This window comes from Triturus cristatus, chromosome 5_1 (genome assembly GCF_964204655.1).
Source record: "Triturus cristatus chromosome 5_1, aTriCri1.1, whole genome shotgun sequence".
In the NCBI taxonomy this organism is placed as follows: Eukaryota; Metazoa; Chordata; class Amphibia; order Caudata; family Salamandridae; genus Triturus; species Triturus cristatus.
In genome coordinates this window covers 271,417,217-271,435,245 of record NC_140587.1, presented here as the reverse complement: position 1 = coordinate 271,435,245, position 18,029 = coordinate 271,417,217, and the positions used below count along the sequence as shown (strand labels likewise).

At 45.5% G+C, this 18,029-nt stretch overlaps 1 protein-coding gene across 2 annotated transcripts in view; it reads right to left on the bottom strand.

Annotated features, from left to right (window-relative positions):
- The window catches only part of ADCY8 (adenylate cyclase 8), a 1,038,851-nt gene that overhangs the window by 133,884 nt on the left and 886,938 nt on the right, over nt 1–18,029 (bottom strand). For both annotated transcript variants that reach the window (XM_085604917.1, XM_085604918.1), the window contains 2 exons: nt 17,688–17,860; nt 1,024–1,105 (listed from right to left, as the gene is read on the bottom strand). In XM_085604917.1, the coding sequence (XP_085461043.1) occupies nt 1,024–1,105; nt 17,688–17,860 (255 nt within the window). The remainder of the gene's footprint in view (nt 1–1,023; nt 1,106–17,687; nt 17,861–18,029) is intronic.

Here is an 18,029-nt window from a genome sequence, read left to right as displayed (position 1 = left end):
TGCATTGTAACGTCATATATTCATATGCTGGATGGTCCATGCTTTAAAAACACTGTTGCAAGGTGTACTCTTTCCATGTTATTTTATGCCCTCCCACATTGCTTAATCTATATTAGACCAGCTGATGGTCTGCCTAAAGTACATGCTATGCAAGACTTTCTTCCCATGGTTAGTTTATAACATTAATTGGATGCACAGAAACGCTCTCTGAGGGCACACATGGCAGATATTTCTAGCAAAGAATAAAGAACCGCAGGTATTTATGGCTGCATACGGAAATCAGCAGCACACAAATTCCAATCATGTGTTAGAAGTTGTTTATAGTGAGCCTTGGGGAGAGGGTGTTCACCTTTGTTGGCTTCCTGAGCATTCACACTCTTTCCTAATGATATTTCACACCAATCTGCGTGCTACACCCGGTGCCAAGAAAGGATAATGTAAGTGTCTAAACTGAGCACCAAAACGCAGACACCACCAAACATTTGGGTTTCGTAAGAGAAGAAATTTCACAACACCAAAAATACTTTCATGCTAGAGGAAAAAACAAGTAAAAAGTTTGACCTGCTGACAAAGATCTCCGTCAAACTTAATTTATGCACCACCTTCACGGGTAAGTGTAGGGCAGCAGAATTTAGACAGGAGCATCTGGGATTTTAAGAATCCCCCAAAGTGACAGAAATCTTTTAGGATTGTAGGGGTAGTATAATGAGCTAGTTGAGGTCCTACTTTTAAAAATAGGTTTCTGACTTTGCCCTTAAAATATATTGCTTTATTCTGATAGATGTGTATTACACTGCCCTCGAGGGTGAACCAATATTTTATTACCATGATAAAACAATAAATATAATTTCCAAATCTATGAATAATTTTCACTCAGTCAATGTGGGGTTCCAAATCACTCAATAGCACAAGATAAAGACATCATGAATTGGCACAAATATATAACCTTCCATTTTAAAGTACCATTAAGTCACACAAGTTTGTAATGCAGAAGAGATTGGTTTAAAATAAACGTCGTGTTACCTGCTGTCCGTGATAGAAAACAGCCAAAAGGAACATAGCCATGAGTAGCAAAGAGGCTTCCTTGGTCCCCAGGAAGTCTGTGCTGCAACGAAAAAGATAAAAGCAATACAGGATTATCGATCTGTTTGTTTCGTTTTCCGTCCAGCTGAATCTGTTTCCATTAAGAGGCGCCCGGGGAACAGCTTAGGGCTTGAGAAGGCCGGGCGCCTGGCAGGTATTCTAACCTATTACAATAATTAGCTCGCTCGCTCACAGCAAATCAGCTATTAAAAAGCTTCTGTCGCAAGCTTACAAAGTTACTACGGCGGGCTTTTCACCAGTCTCCTCGAAGGATGCTGGCGAGGAGCCCTAATGATGCTGACAGACTTGGGCTGTCGTCACAGGCTGTTCAGCCGCTTTACAACAAGGCCGAGCTGATCTAAACCATATTTTCGCCTTGCCAAACAGGGATAAGTTCTTCCTCAAAATATGAGTGATTACTAGGGTCTGGAGGCACAAGCAGCTATAAAAATCCATGTTGTCTGACGTCATGTGGATGAATTGGATACCGAAGAGCTGCCCCGACGGCGGCCGAGATGGCGGGAAACACTTAAAGCACTATTTTATGTGCGTGAAAGGCTGCTTTAATAAAACAGGTTCATAAAACTTACATAACCTGGCATAAAGTCTTACAGCTTAAAATCTGTTGTTACTGATGCACCAAACGCTCTTAAAAATCTCTGGCTCTTGCTCAACGGCCAGTAAATGTCTTAAAACCCCACCACCTGTTCCATACGTCCCTGTCCTGTCCTTTCCTCCAACTTCAAAATTAATTGGCATCTTCGGACCACTTTTAAAAACCAAACATCTCAGCTCCATAGCCCATTCATTTCTCAAGGAGCTGGCTTGTTCGTTCAGGAACTGGGTAATACTTATGACATCCTTCAGACTGCTCCTATCTCTGCTGGGACAACAACTGGTGTCCCTCCTCCCTTGGCATCCCTCCCACCCCCACGGACCACGCACGAAACCTCGGCATTGTACTCGATTCCTCCCTCTCCATGAGCCGACAGGCTAACGCCATCGCCTCCAGCTGCTTCAACACACTTCGCATCCTCCGAAAGACCTTCAAATAGATTCCCCCCAAAGGGAGGAAGACCATCATCCACGCACTCATAAGCAGCAGACTGGACTACGGAAACGTCCTCTACGCCGGGATCAACAAGTCACTGCTCTGCAAACTTCAGACCGTACAGAACACCGCAGCTAGATTCACCCAACACCTGCGGAACCTCCACTGGCTCCCCATTTAGAAGAGAATAACTTTCAAGATTCTCGCCCACACCTACAAATGCCTCCACAACACTGGACCACAATACCTCTATGAAAGAACCTCCTTCCACGTACCTAAGAGAAACCTCCTATCCACCGACCTAGCCCTCGCCGACACCCGGCGCAACCGAAGGGTCAGAACAGGCAGAACAGCCTTCTCCTACATCGCAGCCAAGACCTGGAACGAGCTCCCGATCAACATCAGACGCACCCCCTCTCTGAACATCTTCAGGAAGACACTCAAAACCTGGCTCTTCTACTGAACATAGCTTTTCACCCCGCCCCCCCCAGTGCCTTGAGACCCTCACGGGTGAGTAGCGCACTTTACAAACCCCCTAATTGATTGATTGAATGCATGGCGGAGCAGAGTTTTTTCCTTGCTCGTCAACACTAAGTTGGTGAGCGAGGAAAATCCAATGCTAGACTACTTCCCAGCTAGATTTATCATCGTGGGAAGTCACGGATGGTCACTACTGTTCATATGGAGAAACTTGCGTTCGCATTGAGGAAGCTGCCACTCAAGAAGAACTTCTACTCGAGTGGCAGAAAGAAGCAGCACCCTCTTGCACTGCGTGTGATGCCGTTCGCACTGATTTTACCACGCAGGACAAACACCCAGCTCTAAAAATCAGCGTGAATGGCACAAGGTAGAGCTCTCTACCGCTTACGGAACTCCGTTCAGTGCAGCAGAGTTTTTTTGTCACTAGGTAGAACTCCGCCCAGGCCTACCCTTTACCTTCCTTATTCTATCTCAGCCTCTAACCCTCAAACTGACTCCATAACCGTTCCTTCACTTTATCCCACCAATCCAACAGCTGCAGTTCAATACCAATAAAGAACATCCCTGGAACGCTCATAAACCTTAAATCTAAATGTCCACGTGTCTCAACAACTTGACACCCTCCATACCACAAAAACACCAGTATCACTTTTTTTCTGGCCTTGCATGCTGACTTTAACACTCATGCCACATCCTTCTCAAACCTGATCTTTGCCACTCCACACATCCATACCCTAGCACTGCACCTTCTGCAAAATTCTTGTCCATCTCCGCCAACAACCTCGCTGCCAAGTCCTAGAACTACCTCCCCCTGCACCTCCGAACATCATCCTCTCTCCCTGAATTCAGAAAAGGACTCAAGTCCTGGGTCTTTGACTGAACCCAGCGCCTGGATACCCTCATGGGTGAATAGTCGCGCTCTACAAATCAAAGTTGATGGATTGAACAGCACACACAGCTATTGACAAAATTGCTCACTAAGTGTAAAACCCAGGATGTCTGGACCCTTACTCTACTGCCAGTTCTAATAGAGTACACAGTAACTGACAACATGAAATGTACCCTCCTCTCCTTCCTCCATTGATCACTTCACAAACTATTGGACGAATATCCAACACTCATCTTACGTTTCACAGGTCAATGTATTCCATCTGCCCACTTCCTTTAACACCACAATGAAGCATTACCAACATCTATTCGATATCCATTGACTCCCATCTACAATCAGTATGAAGGGTGGCGGATGTACTACTACTTGCATGTCACCCTCCCAATGCCCCTCATCTGCAGCCTAGAAAAAATGTCACTTCTTCCTTTGTCATACTCCTTCAAACCAATGTGAAAGACCAGAACCCTACATGGCCTCTTCCCACCCTCTACCTTACTAACCACAACTGGTGATAACAACTTACAATCTACTTACTTCAACTGTAAGCCTTTTGCTATTTTACACAGAGACGTTTTAAGGCATGGGCAAAGTGGGCTACGGCCCTGGACCCCAGTCTTTCAGGGGGCCCCACGATAGAGCCAGCTCTGTTCTGCATAGAGTCTTGCCCTGAAGACCTTTACTAATTCTTAAATAAATTATATTAGAACATTGGAATGTTGGAAGCTCCATTGAAAACAATTATTATGGCTGGTATAAGCCCGGAGCTCCAACATTCCAATGTTTCTTTGTTCACAGCCTTGGCTGTGAACAAAGGCTTCAGGGAGCCTGAGGGGATTTCAATCCCCTCATGCTGCCTGAAGCCTTTGTTTTATTTGTTAGAACATTCTGCCCTCTAGTGGCAGATTGTTCTAATAGCCTTATAGTCCTTCGTAGCAGTGCTACACCGGCTATTAAAGTCCTGCTGCTTTGTTAAAGTCCCTCGCCTTCGGCTCGGCCCATTAACGCTGCAGCGGGTCTTTAATAGCCAGTATAGCCCGCTACGGCGGGCTATAAGGCTATATTAAATTCAATTTTTCCTTTAATTTTGTTTTAGTGTGGGAGATATGTGAGAGTCTATTACAAATATTTTGCAGAGAAATGGTGTGTTTATGTTTCATGCAACATCCATACAAAAAACTTTCTTTTAGATCAAAACAGGACCTCACATATAAGAAATGGGAGGGGGTCACAGAGATTATTTGCAGCAATATTAGTGAGCTACTGCTGTGTTACAATATTGAAAACACACATAACTATCCCTGAATATTTGATGTAAACACATTTAGAATTTGGAGGAGTGTGCCTGTTAGTGATCTGGCCAAAGACTGCATGAAAGAGCTGAAATTGAATCAGATATTCAAAACTGTTCCCAACAGGGGCCCCCAAATTACATTTAACCTAGGGCCCCCACGATCCTTAAAATGTCCCTGATTTCACATGCTTTCCAATCTCCAAACTACATGTCAAGCACCACCTATTCCTTAACCCTTTCGCTGCGGCGGGAATTCCGCCGCAGCGCTGGGGGGTGCGGGGGGGCAGCGCGGTGGCGCGGTGCTCATGACGGAACCGCTCCGTCATGAGCCGCGATTGAGCTGTGCTCATGACGGAGTGGTTCCGTCATGACTCCGCCCACTGCGCTAATCGCCCGCACAGGCGGGGAATTAGCGCCGCGTGGGCGGCGTGGCCGCCAACGGCCGTAGCATGACGGAACCACTCCGTCATGAGCACACGGCGACCGTGGCTCATGACGGAGCGGTTCCGTCATGAGTGGGGAAGGGGTTAATCTGTTCAGGACGCAAAACAAACTTTTGCCTACCTACCACTTTTAACTTCAGTTGTAACTGGTCATCTGATCAGCACCACTCTTCCTCTCTTGCACAACCTTATCAATGCATGTGCATCACCTCTCTTGTGGAGAAATATCAAAAAGTAAAACCTATTTAAACCTCATCGGAGCTACTGTTAAAATAAATTAAATTCATGAATCTATTTAACAACATAAATGTATTTAATTTAATGTTGAACTTAACTGTCAATTAATAAAACATTGTTATTATTTTATTTTGTAAAATTTTATTAACCTTCATTAAGTCAATGTAACATTAGTATTTTTTGAAAATAATTAAACTAATTGTAATTAATTCCGTATATCACTTTTGATAATGTTTAATACATAGTGAAAATTATATATTATTCTACTTTCAATAGGGTTTTTTATTTAAACTTATTTTAAAATATTTAACTGTTTAATTTTATATTAAGTTATTCATACTGTAACTTATTTATAGTCTAGATTTAAAATGCTATACCATTCCCATTTGACATAAAGATATTTTTACAATTTTTTTAAATATTTTATAAACTTTTAAACTTTTCCCTGTACTTTACCATAGGGAGACTCCACCAAGAGTGCAGAATCCCAAATGCCATAAAATCACTAACAGTAGTAACTTTTCAGTCATATTTGAGATTTTTACTAACTCCACCCCTTATTTCAGGTAGTGGGGGCATGTAAGTCTATGCGTTTACACTCATAAATAAGAAATGTATTCATAGTAAATCTAAACGTGTAGAATTACTTTTGTGAATAGGGCCCAAGGTCTTCTGCGAAAACACTAAACTCTTCCTCCACTATTATTTTCTAGTCCCCGGGCACCCCACCGTTCTCCACCATGGTGTATTATGTCCAGCTGCCCTCACCAACAGTTCTTCAGTCTGTAATCTTCTGTACCTGCACTACCAGGACACCCTACATTTTGCCCTCCACCCAGCTATTATCATCCACCACGCCCCCCCCATTCCTGTGGCTGCAATATTGTAGTCCAACTTCCAAGTCAGTGGCATGTCCTCGTGTTTAGTTTTATAAATCTGACCATCCTGTCTACCTGCCGCAGGTCTCCTCTTTTCTGTTAGCATTTTGTATCTCCTTCACTGTCCCTTTTGCCACTCTGCATATCATGGTTGTTGCTTGAGCTCTACAAGGACACCTGCTGCCCAAACACCATCACGCAGACCCTCGCTAGGCATTCCCTAACACTCCCCAAATCATCAATGCTGCTGATCGCCTGCAGCCTTGTGCCTCTCACTCTTCTTAGCTACCTCCTCCGGATGCCCACTCACCCCACTCACAGACTGTGCAGCCACATATTTGCAGCTGACTGCTCCTTGACTGTCTAAGTGAAAACCATGCAACAAGCAATGCTCCTCCCTGAGCCACTGATGCAACACCATCTCCCCCAGCCTCTGCACCTTTCTGTCTTGCTTTTCAGTTGCCCTGACTAACCACTCAGCCCCACATCACAAAAAACAGTACCTACAGCATTACACCTACTCCTCTAGTGACGCCTCTTCTACAGGATATCAACAGCTTTTTGATAGGATGGGTGCGCCGGGAAAGGAAGAAAAAGAGGAAGCACACCCCTATGGACCAACTGCTCATCCCTTGATACCCCACCTACATCTCCCAAGCCAATTGCCACCCAGAGTCCCCGTAATATAAAGCAACTTAACTCAAAGGTTTGTGGTAGAATAGGCCTTCCTCATCTCCCTCCAAGTTCCCACTATAGTCATTACATAGGACGTTATTAAAACAATTAAGATTTGGTTACAGCAAATAAAGCCATAGCCAGACTTTTAATTTCAAATGATGAGACTGAGCTTCAGGCAAGTGGCTTAAACTCAGCTTCCTCGTGGTATGAATGTTAACTGGGTAATTTAGACTTGAGTGCTAGTACTAAAAACAGAGCAGATTGTATTGTCTCTTCTTTAGCAATTACAGCCATGACAAGATGAGCACAAATTTTACTCATTTTATTTTGCACAGGCAGTTACTACCAACTGCCCTTGCAAAATGTAACAGTATCTATTCTAGTCATGCCTACAAAACAAGTACAAAATCATTTATAATGCTCACCATTTTCTACCACTAAAGGGTCAATCATTCACAAAAACAAACCGATATCTGGCCCAAATGCTTAATTGCCCTGGGTTGCTTTTGTGATAAGTGTTATCACCCTGCTATGATTAACCCTATATGCATTTAATTTCTAAAGTAACACTTAACCTGTGTTTAACCTTCAGGTAGCTTGGAATAGAACAGTAAAGTGTAACTCGGGGGGGGGGATATGTAAGTAAGTTGGTGCCACACTTCATACAGTAACACAGTGAAAACACACCACAAAAGAAGCCCACAACAGAGTTGGAAAGATAGAGAAATTTTGAATAAATAAAATAAAGACTAAAAGACAACAAAAATCCAATCAGTTGCGTCTGAGATATTTTGTGTAATGTAAAACTAGTGCCAAAAGGTGTAGAGCACCAATTGTGGCTATCTGGTCACGCCGGACCAGGATCTTGCCACAAGTTCAGACCGACCGCGATGAACGGGGGCCGGCTACAGGGACCCAGTTAGGCCCCCTCATCAAAGTATTTTAAATCCTGGTTGCGGAGCGTTCACATAGATCCGCATTGAAGATGCGCCATGCAGCAGAGGCAATTAGTCGGTGCCGAGATGCGGAGAGGCTGTGGTGCGAGGTCCTGTTGCATCGAGGATCCTGTTGGCGGGGTTTGCGAGGCGAAGTCTGAAGTCAAAGATGGGAGGCTCAGCAGAGATGATGAGTCGTTTCCAGTGAGCGGTGAAGCTATGATGCAGAGTTCCAGGTGACTTTGTGGAGGCTGCCATCGATGAGGAGCCTATGCCGGGGAAAGCACTGCGCAACGGCAGTTCCGAAGGTGATACGTCAGTCCCAAGATGAGGGTGGTAGGAACAATGCGAGTCTGTTGCGATGGGTCCAACCCCGCAGCAAGGGAGATATGTCAGTTCTACTTGGGGATGCGCCACTCAGCCATGAAGATGCGTCAATTCCACTGGCAAGCACATTAGGCCCACTTCCAAGGGTCCAGAACTGAGGTAGCACCACTTGGCAGGGTAGACTCATAGATTACAGAGTCCAGGTGCAGGGGTTGGAAGCCTGTCATGTCCCTGAGGCTTCAGATCAGGAAGGCGGTAATATAGCCCTTGAAGTCACTCTGGGGTCAAGTGAAGCAGGTCCAGTACTTCTCACACAGGCAAGAGGGCAGCAGCCAGCAGATCAGCAAAGCAGGAGTAACAGTCCAGCAGAGTGGAAGTTCTTCAGAAGCACAACAGTCCTTCATCCAGGCACAGTATCCACAGGTCCAGAAGTGTACTAAAGTGGTGGTGTCTGAGGTCCAGTACTTTTACCCAGTGGTGCCTTTGAAGTGTGGAGACTTCAAAGACATGCATGTCAAGAGCACAGATATCCTCCCTTTCTGCACTGGCTCCAGACTCACTACAGGGGGCTATACTGCCGTTTGTGTGGGGACTAGACACAACCTCATCAGGTGTAAGAGAGGCTGTGCCCAGCTCCTCCCTCCCATCATGCCAGGATGGTCCATCAAAGCGGTACAAAAGGGGGTGATGATGGACGGAGCATCAGAACCAATCAAACACTCACACCCAGTCAACAGATCTGGGTTTTTATCCATCATCGTTCTTTAGCCCACTCTGCCACCCCAGTTCAGAAATGGCCATATGCAAATCAGTCTGACCCTGTGCCTCATGGGAACAGTCAAGTCACACCTAGCTCCCATTATGTGTGGCTGTATAGCAGGAATTCACAAAGTCCAACTGCAAATTACACTCAGTCATGTGATTAGAGACAGGCTACTGGCATTTATTGGCTGAAGCAAAAACATCAAGGATGGTGGGATGCACACCTGCCTGTCAGTTCAACCATTTTTCCAAATATAGTCTGAGATTGCGTGCTCACTGAGTAAGCGCCTTGTCCTAATGGCGCACTGCAAATCTAACGAATGATTTGGGGCGAGTTGTCACCCCATTTCTCAGTCGCACAGCCGTGATTGCATGTTTATGCTCCAATGTAAACCTTCTTTTCTTCACACCACATGCAGGATATCAGGATATCCGTGTTCTTGGTCGAGGTCCGGATGGGCACAGCTTGAGCAGGAGAAGCTTTAGAAAATAGCATGATACCTGCATGTGGTGTGAACAAAATAGAGTTCATGGAAAAAATTGGAACAAAACTGTTGAAATTTATGAAGTAAAAGGAAGGTTTACATAGGAGCATGAACATGCAACCACGGCTGTGCGACTGAGAAATGGGGTGACAAATCACCCCACATCTTGGATTACATGACTGGGTGTAACTGACAGTTAGACTTTGTGAATTCCTCCCAGACAGTCACACATTGAGGGATTAGGTGTGCCTGAATTGGATATATCCTGGCAGGATGGGGGACAGAGCTGAGCACAGTCCCGCTTGCAACTGAATAGGCTGTGGTCTGCCTTCCTACAAATGACTTATCACTTCCACATTTGTACTACAGCAGCTTGGAGCCAGGGCAGGGGAGTCAGGAAATCCAATGCACTTAAAGGAAACATTTTAGAAGCTTCATCCACCTTTTAAAGGTATACAAATTGGACTCTCACACCCTCTCTTCTGTTCATCCTTGGACCTGCAGAAGGACTCTCAGAGGAAAGCCTGATTCTGTGACCTGCTGTGCACTCTGCATGACTGGTCTGCAGTACCCAGAAGGACTGGTTTGCTGCCTGGATCCTGCCTTGAACTTTCACAGGCCAGTCCTGCTGTTGAGCCCTGCATCTTCACCTGAACCCAACACTACCAGAGTGACTCTAAGGGCTAGTTTGTTGGCCTCCTATTCAGAGTCATAGAAATGCAAATGGCTTCCACCATCTTGAACCCGCACCTGGACCCAGCAGAGGGAGTATTGAACCCTCAAATGGTGTCCCACCAGTCACAGACCATTGTTTGTGGTGCTAAAGGTGCCCAGATTGCCAAAGTCCAAAACTGAAGTCTTCAAAAGATTTTGCCCAAAAACTGCTCCGAAAACCGAGAGGAGACTGGGACCTGCCAGCTCACCTACCTGCCCAAGTTGCATCGCAGTAGTATTGACTTTGCAACTTCTCCTGACATGTTCTTCTCCACAGCAGTAAAGCCTGTACAGGAAGAGATCAAGTCAGAATGTAGCTATCATCACCGTGGCTTTAACTGAAGGATCCCTCTTCGATGACACTTCCTCCTCGGACACTGTCTGCAACCTTGCCATGCTAAACTTTACCTTCTCGGAACATTTTTCTCAAACTTTCTTCTAAATTCGAAGGTAAGCACTGACTGGGGCCAATCCACGTCTTGTATCCAAACTGTGCTCCATTGCGGTCAGCCATATTTTTCGATTTTGACCCAGCCAATCACAGACTAGATGTCTGTGATTGGCACTTCGATCTTTTAGTCGCTAGTATTAACTAAAGACTTTAAAAAATCATAACTCCTGTTCTACTAATTGAAATTGTATCATTTTGGTGTCAACAAATGTATTAAAATGTACTCTAAGTTTCTAAATTGGTGTGGGACTTTTCTTGTGTTGTGTTCTCACTTTATTACTGTTTGTGTGCTTCATAAATACTTTACACATCGCCTCTAAGTTAAGCCTGACTGCTTTTTGTGTTAAGCTACCCAGTGTTAAGCACAGGTTAGTTTAGTGACTTTTTGTGCTTATCCCTGCAAGGGATTGTGGTGGTTGCTTGACCTGGGCTCACACCCCAGTCAACCAACAACCTAATTTCTCAAATCCAGCTAGTATTAATTTTTTTGATTAGAAAAGGTTATTGTTGGGTTGGATTGAGTAATTTATACATGAAAGAAGCCTCAATATAGAAATAGATCACATTTATCAAATGGTTATTATTTCTCTATTACCTTTTTATTATTAAGGATTTGGGACATTTTATTGGAATTACTTCTCTCTTTGTCTCTCCCTGAATTGCACACTGTAATTTAGATAGACCCATAAGTAAGACTACACCAACACATTGCAGTGAGCTTTTAGCTTGGTGATGGCCTGTTCACATTTTTTGTTTGATTTGAGATCGCTATTTGCTTTTTGTGGAATTTTATAAAGCGCAAACATGGCTCAAAGGTAACAGAGCACTGTACAGAGCAGTTCCCCATTTCCTGTTAACACATGGTATCACATAAAATATTAGTGAACACAAGCAACAAAACGTCTGTGGTCCAAGCTCGCTTTCCTGTCTGCGTGCTTGTGTGACGAATGCCTGCTGCAGCTAGGTTAGATAATTACCCTGGTGTAGGGTCTCTAAGTTTTGCTTGGTGTGAACATTCTGTTAAGAATCTACTTAGTAAAATCCTCTTAACTTGGCTAACTTGGTAGGCTGTATCTTCGCTGGGACAGAGTTCCAAATTCCCTGGGAGAATCTGGAAGGATCCAGAGAAGGTGCATGCATAATTCTTCTTTTTCTTGAAACTATGTGGTTTTAGCAAGAGGGAGGTGGCAATTTATAGGGATTGGCATTCTCCTGTGATCTTGAGCTATTTCTGGGAAACATTAATTTTAGTCATTATATACCCCTTGTCATAACTTGGTTTCTCTTAATGTGTTTCCTTTGTCTTGAGTTGGCTCTGATCTCTGGCACTTCACTCCTGGTGCTAACCAAGGGAGCTGTAACACAATTGTTGCTAATCTCTAGAAATTCATGTGAATAATCCACACCACCGAGCTAATTTAGAGGAAGTTACAAGAACCTTTTGGAGTATCCCCTGAACTATTCACTATTCAGTTCTTGTTCATTCAACCATGATAAGAGATCAGAGTCTTTGGTTGTGCCAACACAGACATTGGGCGCTTATGGTATTTTGGACTCCGATCTACCACTTCTTTCTCTGTAGAATGGCTCTTTGTGATTCAGACCCCTAATTTAAAGGTATCTTTATTTATTGCTTGGATTTTACCAATCCATTAAAATTGGCTTGCAACCCACTAGGAAACACTGTTTTTTTCAGTCTCTTCAATAATTCATAGGCATTCTGAACAACATTTAAACACAACAATATTCAGATTCTGCATCTGATTGCAACTGAAATATGATGGAAATGTTTTTGAGTCTTGATGCCACACAGGTCCATGAATTAAATGCCTTTGATAGAGCAATGAGAGCAAATACACACAGTTTCTTGAATAGGAAGTAGCATTTAATGTGTATACAAATTAGAACTGTGAGTAGATGTTCCCTGATCCTTATTCCCAGACTAAGGGTCACTGGAGATTCATGCTAATAGATCCGACTTGCAAGTGTGCATGTTTAGTGATTTAATTGTGTGATTTGTAACGTATCACAACACACAATTCGATTCTCTGTTTTTGACCCCATATTGACCTAACATGATGTTATTTCTTACATCACTTTATTAAGTCACCTCTGTCTGATGTCCCAGCACATTCTGTTAAACAGCTAGTGGTAACCTCCTGAGCAAAGTCACAGTTTCTAACACTTATCAGTGTAAAATGCCTGACTGATCAATCAGCTGAAACCTACACATCTTTAAGAGGCTCTGTTCCAGCTTGTCTGCTAAAGCAACTTCATGTACCACAAGCATGTGGAGGCCTATCTTAAGCCACAACCCACTAGATGAAAATTTCTTTTTCCAGATCTACTGACCTTAACGGAGTCTCCCACTTTTTTCCACCTTCCTTTTGGTAGCTATGGAAGCAGTTGCCTTGACTAGTGCATCGACCTAGTTAAGTTCTTCCTTGCTAAGTTTCAATGTGCCCAGAATGCTGCAGTCTGAGCTATTTTTGGCCTGAAAATGAGAGACACCCTACGTAGCCCTTCACTGGTTCCAAGTGTCAAATCACACTACATTTAAAATCCTTTGCATTATGCTTAAAAGCCTCCTTAAAAGAGGCTAGAGGTAATCTCCCCTTCAAAATCATGCAGTGGGTGCACACTTGTGATCTGAAATGAAAGTAAATTTATAAAGCGTTCAAATACCAATTGGCACAAACATTTGCGTAGTTCAGTTTCGAGGTAGTCACTGTATAGACTACAGTTTACCTGAATTGAAGTGATAGAAAAAAAATAAGTTTCTTGAGTTCCTGCAGCAGCGGAAAACATGAACCAACCACAGCAGCAACCTGACCAGATATGAGAGCTGTCGGTTGAGCTTAACTCCCAAATTCCTTGCCACTATGAGGAGGCGGCAGAAGAGGCATGGAGGCCCAACAACTGTTGTACCCCAGGGACTGGCAGGATGCAAAATCTCTGTCATATCAGAGTTACATTAGAGGTTGCTGGTCCGCATCCAGTTGAAGACCTACCCAAGGCAGTATTTAAAATGCTCCTGGGAGGCTGAGGATGCATGCTCAAATGAAAGGAGTAGCTGTGTGTCATCTGCATAGAAGATAATCTTCAAACAAAATGACTCCACCAGGGGGGCCAAAGGGAACAGATAGATTTTAACTAAAGTAGGGCTCAGAGATGAACCTTCAGGTACCCCGAGTAGTAGAAGGGAATGATGACATTAACACAACCTATACTATATTTCCTAGAAAGTTGCTTATCCACTCAAGCGCCTGACCCTCCCCCAACTCCAATATCCATCAATGTCTGAAAAAACGATGGGGTGGGAGATTGTATAAAATGCAGCTGAAAGGTCTAATAAGATCAAGGTGGCATTTTTACCTTGACCTAACATCAGCTTGATGAATTTAGCTACCTGCAAGAGTGCTGTTTCTGTGCTGTGCTGAGTCTTAATCCTGAATGCGAATGGTGCAACAACAAAAGTTGCTCAAAATACTCTGAAAGTCTTTTCCAATATTTTACGTACAGCAAGTGAGGGTGAAATTGGTTAAAAATTCGCCAGCTTTGCCCGATCTGTCATAGTTTTTTTTTTACAGTGCAATCGCTTCTCAGACCAGCGGTGTATGTTGAGAGGTATTAACAAGCTGGTTGAGTTATCGGGTTAACAATCCTGGCAGCTGATGCCAGGGTTGAGGTAATACATTTATCCGCATGAGAGTTTGATTTGCAGCTCTGAATAGCTTTTTCAGACTTTTTAAATAATCAGTAGCCATGGTGGGGACTCATTTTTAGTAGAAGCTCCTTTGTTGTGGACATTCCTTGACATTAAGCTCTCAACCACACCCACAAGCTTCTGGAGTAGAAGTACAGCACCAAAAACAAAGCATCACTGGGGTTTTAAGCACTGTACAAATTTTGTCGGTCTGTCATTCAGTCAAGCCATCACTCAGGTGAGTCTCTTCTCAATTTCAGCAGATAATTCGAAAATTAAGACTATCAGCCTGACTACCCTAGTCTTGTGAAACTGCATGTTGGACGATTTTCAAAATGAAGAAAAACCTTTTCTTGAAAAAGAAATTCATCAAAAATATTGCCAACGGAGAGGAGACAATATAATAGTACAAGAAAACAGTTAAAGAATAAAAGGGTGGAATTAATGAAAAGAGGAAGTCAGAGGAGGTACAGTAGAAGTTGAAGTATTAGGACATAGGCAGGGGTTGAGTTGAAGTGCAGGTTTATAGATACTTGTATATGTTCTAGGGTATAGTCAGATAAGGAGGTGGCTGGCTAAGAAATTGTAAATGTGCCATGATGATTGGCTGAAATCACAGAAATAAGTCTGTTGCAACCGCCAATACCCAACACAGTGCACCAAGCATAAGGGCATAAGGTGGCAGGGTGAAACTACCCAGACCTCTTTTGGGGAGGCATCATCAGGGACTCCTTTTTACAATACAATATGTTTTAAACAAATCGATATCTTGGATTAGCTAATCCTTGAACCCTGGGTTTAAGGATTTGTAAATTCAGATTAGGGTGCATGAAAACTGGTTAAAAATGTTTAAAAAGGTATTCAGTGTACTACTGCACTTGGCCAATGGCGACATGTGGCAGTTGGCCACACATGGAGGGGTGGGTTGAAGGATATGATTACAGTCCAGGCCATGAAGCCAAACAGTGCGCCCATCTGGGGTTGGCTGCTTGTAGAGGGTTACGTGTAGGTGCCGGACAGAGGTCCAGCCTTAAGCCCAATCCCACTGATTAAGGCTTGAGGCCATGTCCTGCTGCACACTGATGAATGATGTGTGCTGCAGATGGGGACCATCCGTGGAAAGGTGGGCAGAGGGTCTGGGCCCTGTGTAGCGTGGTTTGGCCACGTTTGGAGGGTTAGGTGCAGGTGTGAAGGCCAGATAATATGGCCAGCCCCAGTGTGCACAGCCAAAGGACATTTGCAGCAGCAGCCAGAGTGCTGGGCACAAAGTCCGGTCACAGGCAAGGCCTTAAGGCCAACTCCTTCAAGTATTGGCAGCTTAGCGAGGGTTGGCAGCAACCCCCACCGGGCGCAACCCTTTGCTAGGAGCAGCTGAAGGATACGCATGGCTAAAAGCAGTGCGCAGATGGGGTGAGCCTCCTCTGAGGGTTGGGTGCAGGAGGCCATTCCCCAGCTGCCCGTGGATGGTTGAGCTGCACCCACCCCACTGAGCAGAGCTGGGGACCATGTGCAGCGGAGGCTGGCTACCTGCGGACAGTGGGGCTGTGCAGTGGAGGCTGGCTGCCAGCTGACAGTGGGGCTGTGCAGCGTAGGCTGGCTGCCAGCTGACAGTGGGGCTGTGCAGCGGAGGCTGGCTGCCTGCGGACAGTGGGGCTGTGCAGCGGAGGCTGGCTGCCAGCTGACAGTGGGGCTGTGCAGCGGAGGCTGGCTGCCAGCTGACAGTGGGGCTGTGCAGGGGAGGCTGGCTGCCTGCGGACAGTGGGGCTGTGCAGCGGAGGCTGGCTGCCAGCTGACAGTGGGGCTGTGCAGGGGAGGCTGGCTGCCTGCGGACAGTGGGGCTGTGCAGCGGAGGCTGGCTGCCAGCTGACAGTGGGGCTGTGCAGGGGAGGCTGGCTGCCTGCGGACAGTGGGGCTGTGCAGCGGAGGCTGGCTGCCAGCTGACAGTGGGGCTGTGCAGGGGAGGCTGGCTGCCTGCGGACAGTGGGGCTGTGCAGCGGAGGCTGGCTGCCAGCTGACAGTGGGGCTGTGCAGGGGAGGCTGGCTGCCAGCTGACAGTGGGGCTGTGCAGGGGAGGCTGGCTGCCAGCTGACAGTGGGGCTGTGCAGGGGAGGCTGGCTGCCAGCTGACAGTGGGGCTGTGCAGGGGAGGCTGGCTGCCTGCGGACAGTGGGGCTGTGCAGGGGAGGCTGGCTGCCTGCGGACAGTGGGGCTGTGCAGCGGAGGCTGGCTGCCAGCTGACAGTGGGGCTGTGCAGGGGAGGCTGGCTGCCTGCGGACAGTGGGGCTGTGCAGGGGAGGCTGGCTGCCTGCGGACAGTGGGGCTGTGCAGGGGAGGCTGGCTGCCAGCTGACAGTGGGGCTGTGCAGGGGAGGCTGGCTGCCTGCGGACAGTGGGGCTGTGCAGGGGAGGCTGGCTGCCTGCGGACAGTGGGGCTGTGCAGGGGAGGCTGGCTGCCTGCGGACAGTGGGGCTGTGCAGCGGAGGCTGGCTGCCTGCGGACAGTGGGGCTAGGCAGCGGAGGCTGGCTGCCTGCGGACAGTAGGGCATAGGGATATCTTGGGTGTGATTAAAGTGAAGTTATGGTAAATTCTGGTTATAGCATCTCAACATATGTTTAAATAGACCAAATTCACTAAAATACACAGTTACAGTGCAGTTAGGGTTACGAATTACAACTGAAAACCACTAAAATATGCAATAGTTAGGAGCTTCAACCATAACTCGCTCTTCAAATGCAATGCTTACAACCGCACAATATTCATACCAATAAATAACAATACCTAAACATGAAATGTAATTAAACAGTTAATCAGACCTATTAATGATGGTACATTCACAGTCATCTTCATCAAAGAAGTAAGGGTATTGTGATAGGTAATCTCATCTATAAAATCAATTATGTAGCTTTCAATTCAACTCATATATTAGGTGCACACATTTTTGTAACTTCTTATTCATGTTGACCCTGTCGTAGGTGTCTGTATTTGTCTGCCACCGTGTACTGTTATCTTCAGCATCCCATACTGTGTTGCCAGAAGACAGCAGAGGACAGGCCTGGTGTTTGCAGTGTGGTTTGGTTCATGACTCACAGCTTGACATTTTATTTACCACATGCAGCCTCATGTTTACCTTCTTCTATCAGGATGGGCGCCCTGCCACAAAGACCGCCGAGTTTGTATATTAGGGTGCGCTAATTACAATACATGTACATTTTCATCTAGGCAAAGGTCTAAAGCATCCTCAGGCAAACACCTGCCGGGCGGTACCATGGAGCACTTACTTCCCGTTCCGATGCAGGGTGTCGTAGCGCACGAAGAGCGAGCTGTAAATGGTCTCAGTCAGGAGGGAGTAGATGGCGATCATTATAAGCAGCACGGCCAGCTTCAGGACAGAGTTGAGCCGAAGAAAGACAGCGCAGGTCACCATCGCCAGCACGCCCGTAAAGACAAAATACTGCGTAAAACATAGAATGGACATTGATTTAGTGTCACTAAGGAACATGTGCTAATCTAAAATAAAACATCAATGTGCACCTGTGCCACAAAGGTGGAACTGCTGAGTAAGAACTCCAGGATGAAGTTCCCATGCAAGTAAAATAATGCAACTTTGTGAATGCCGGATG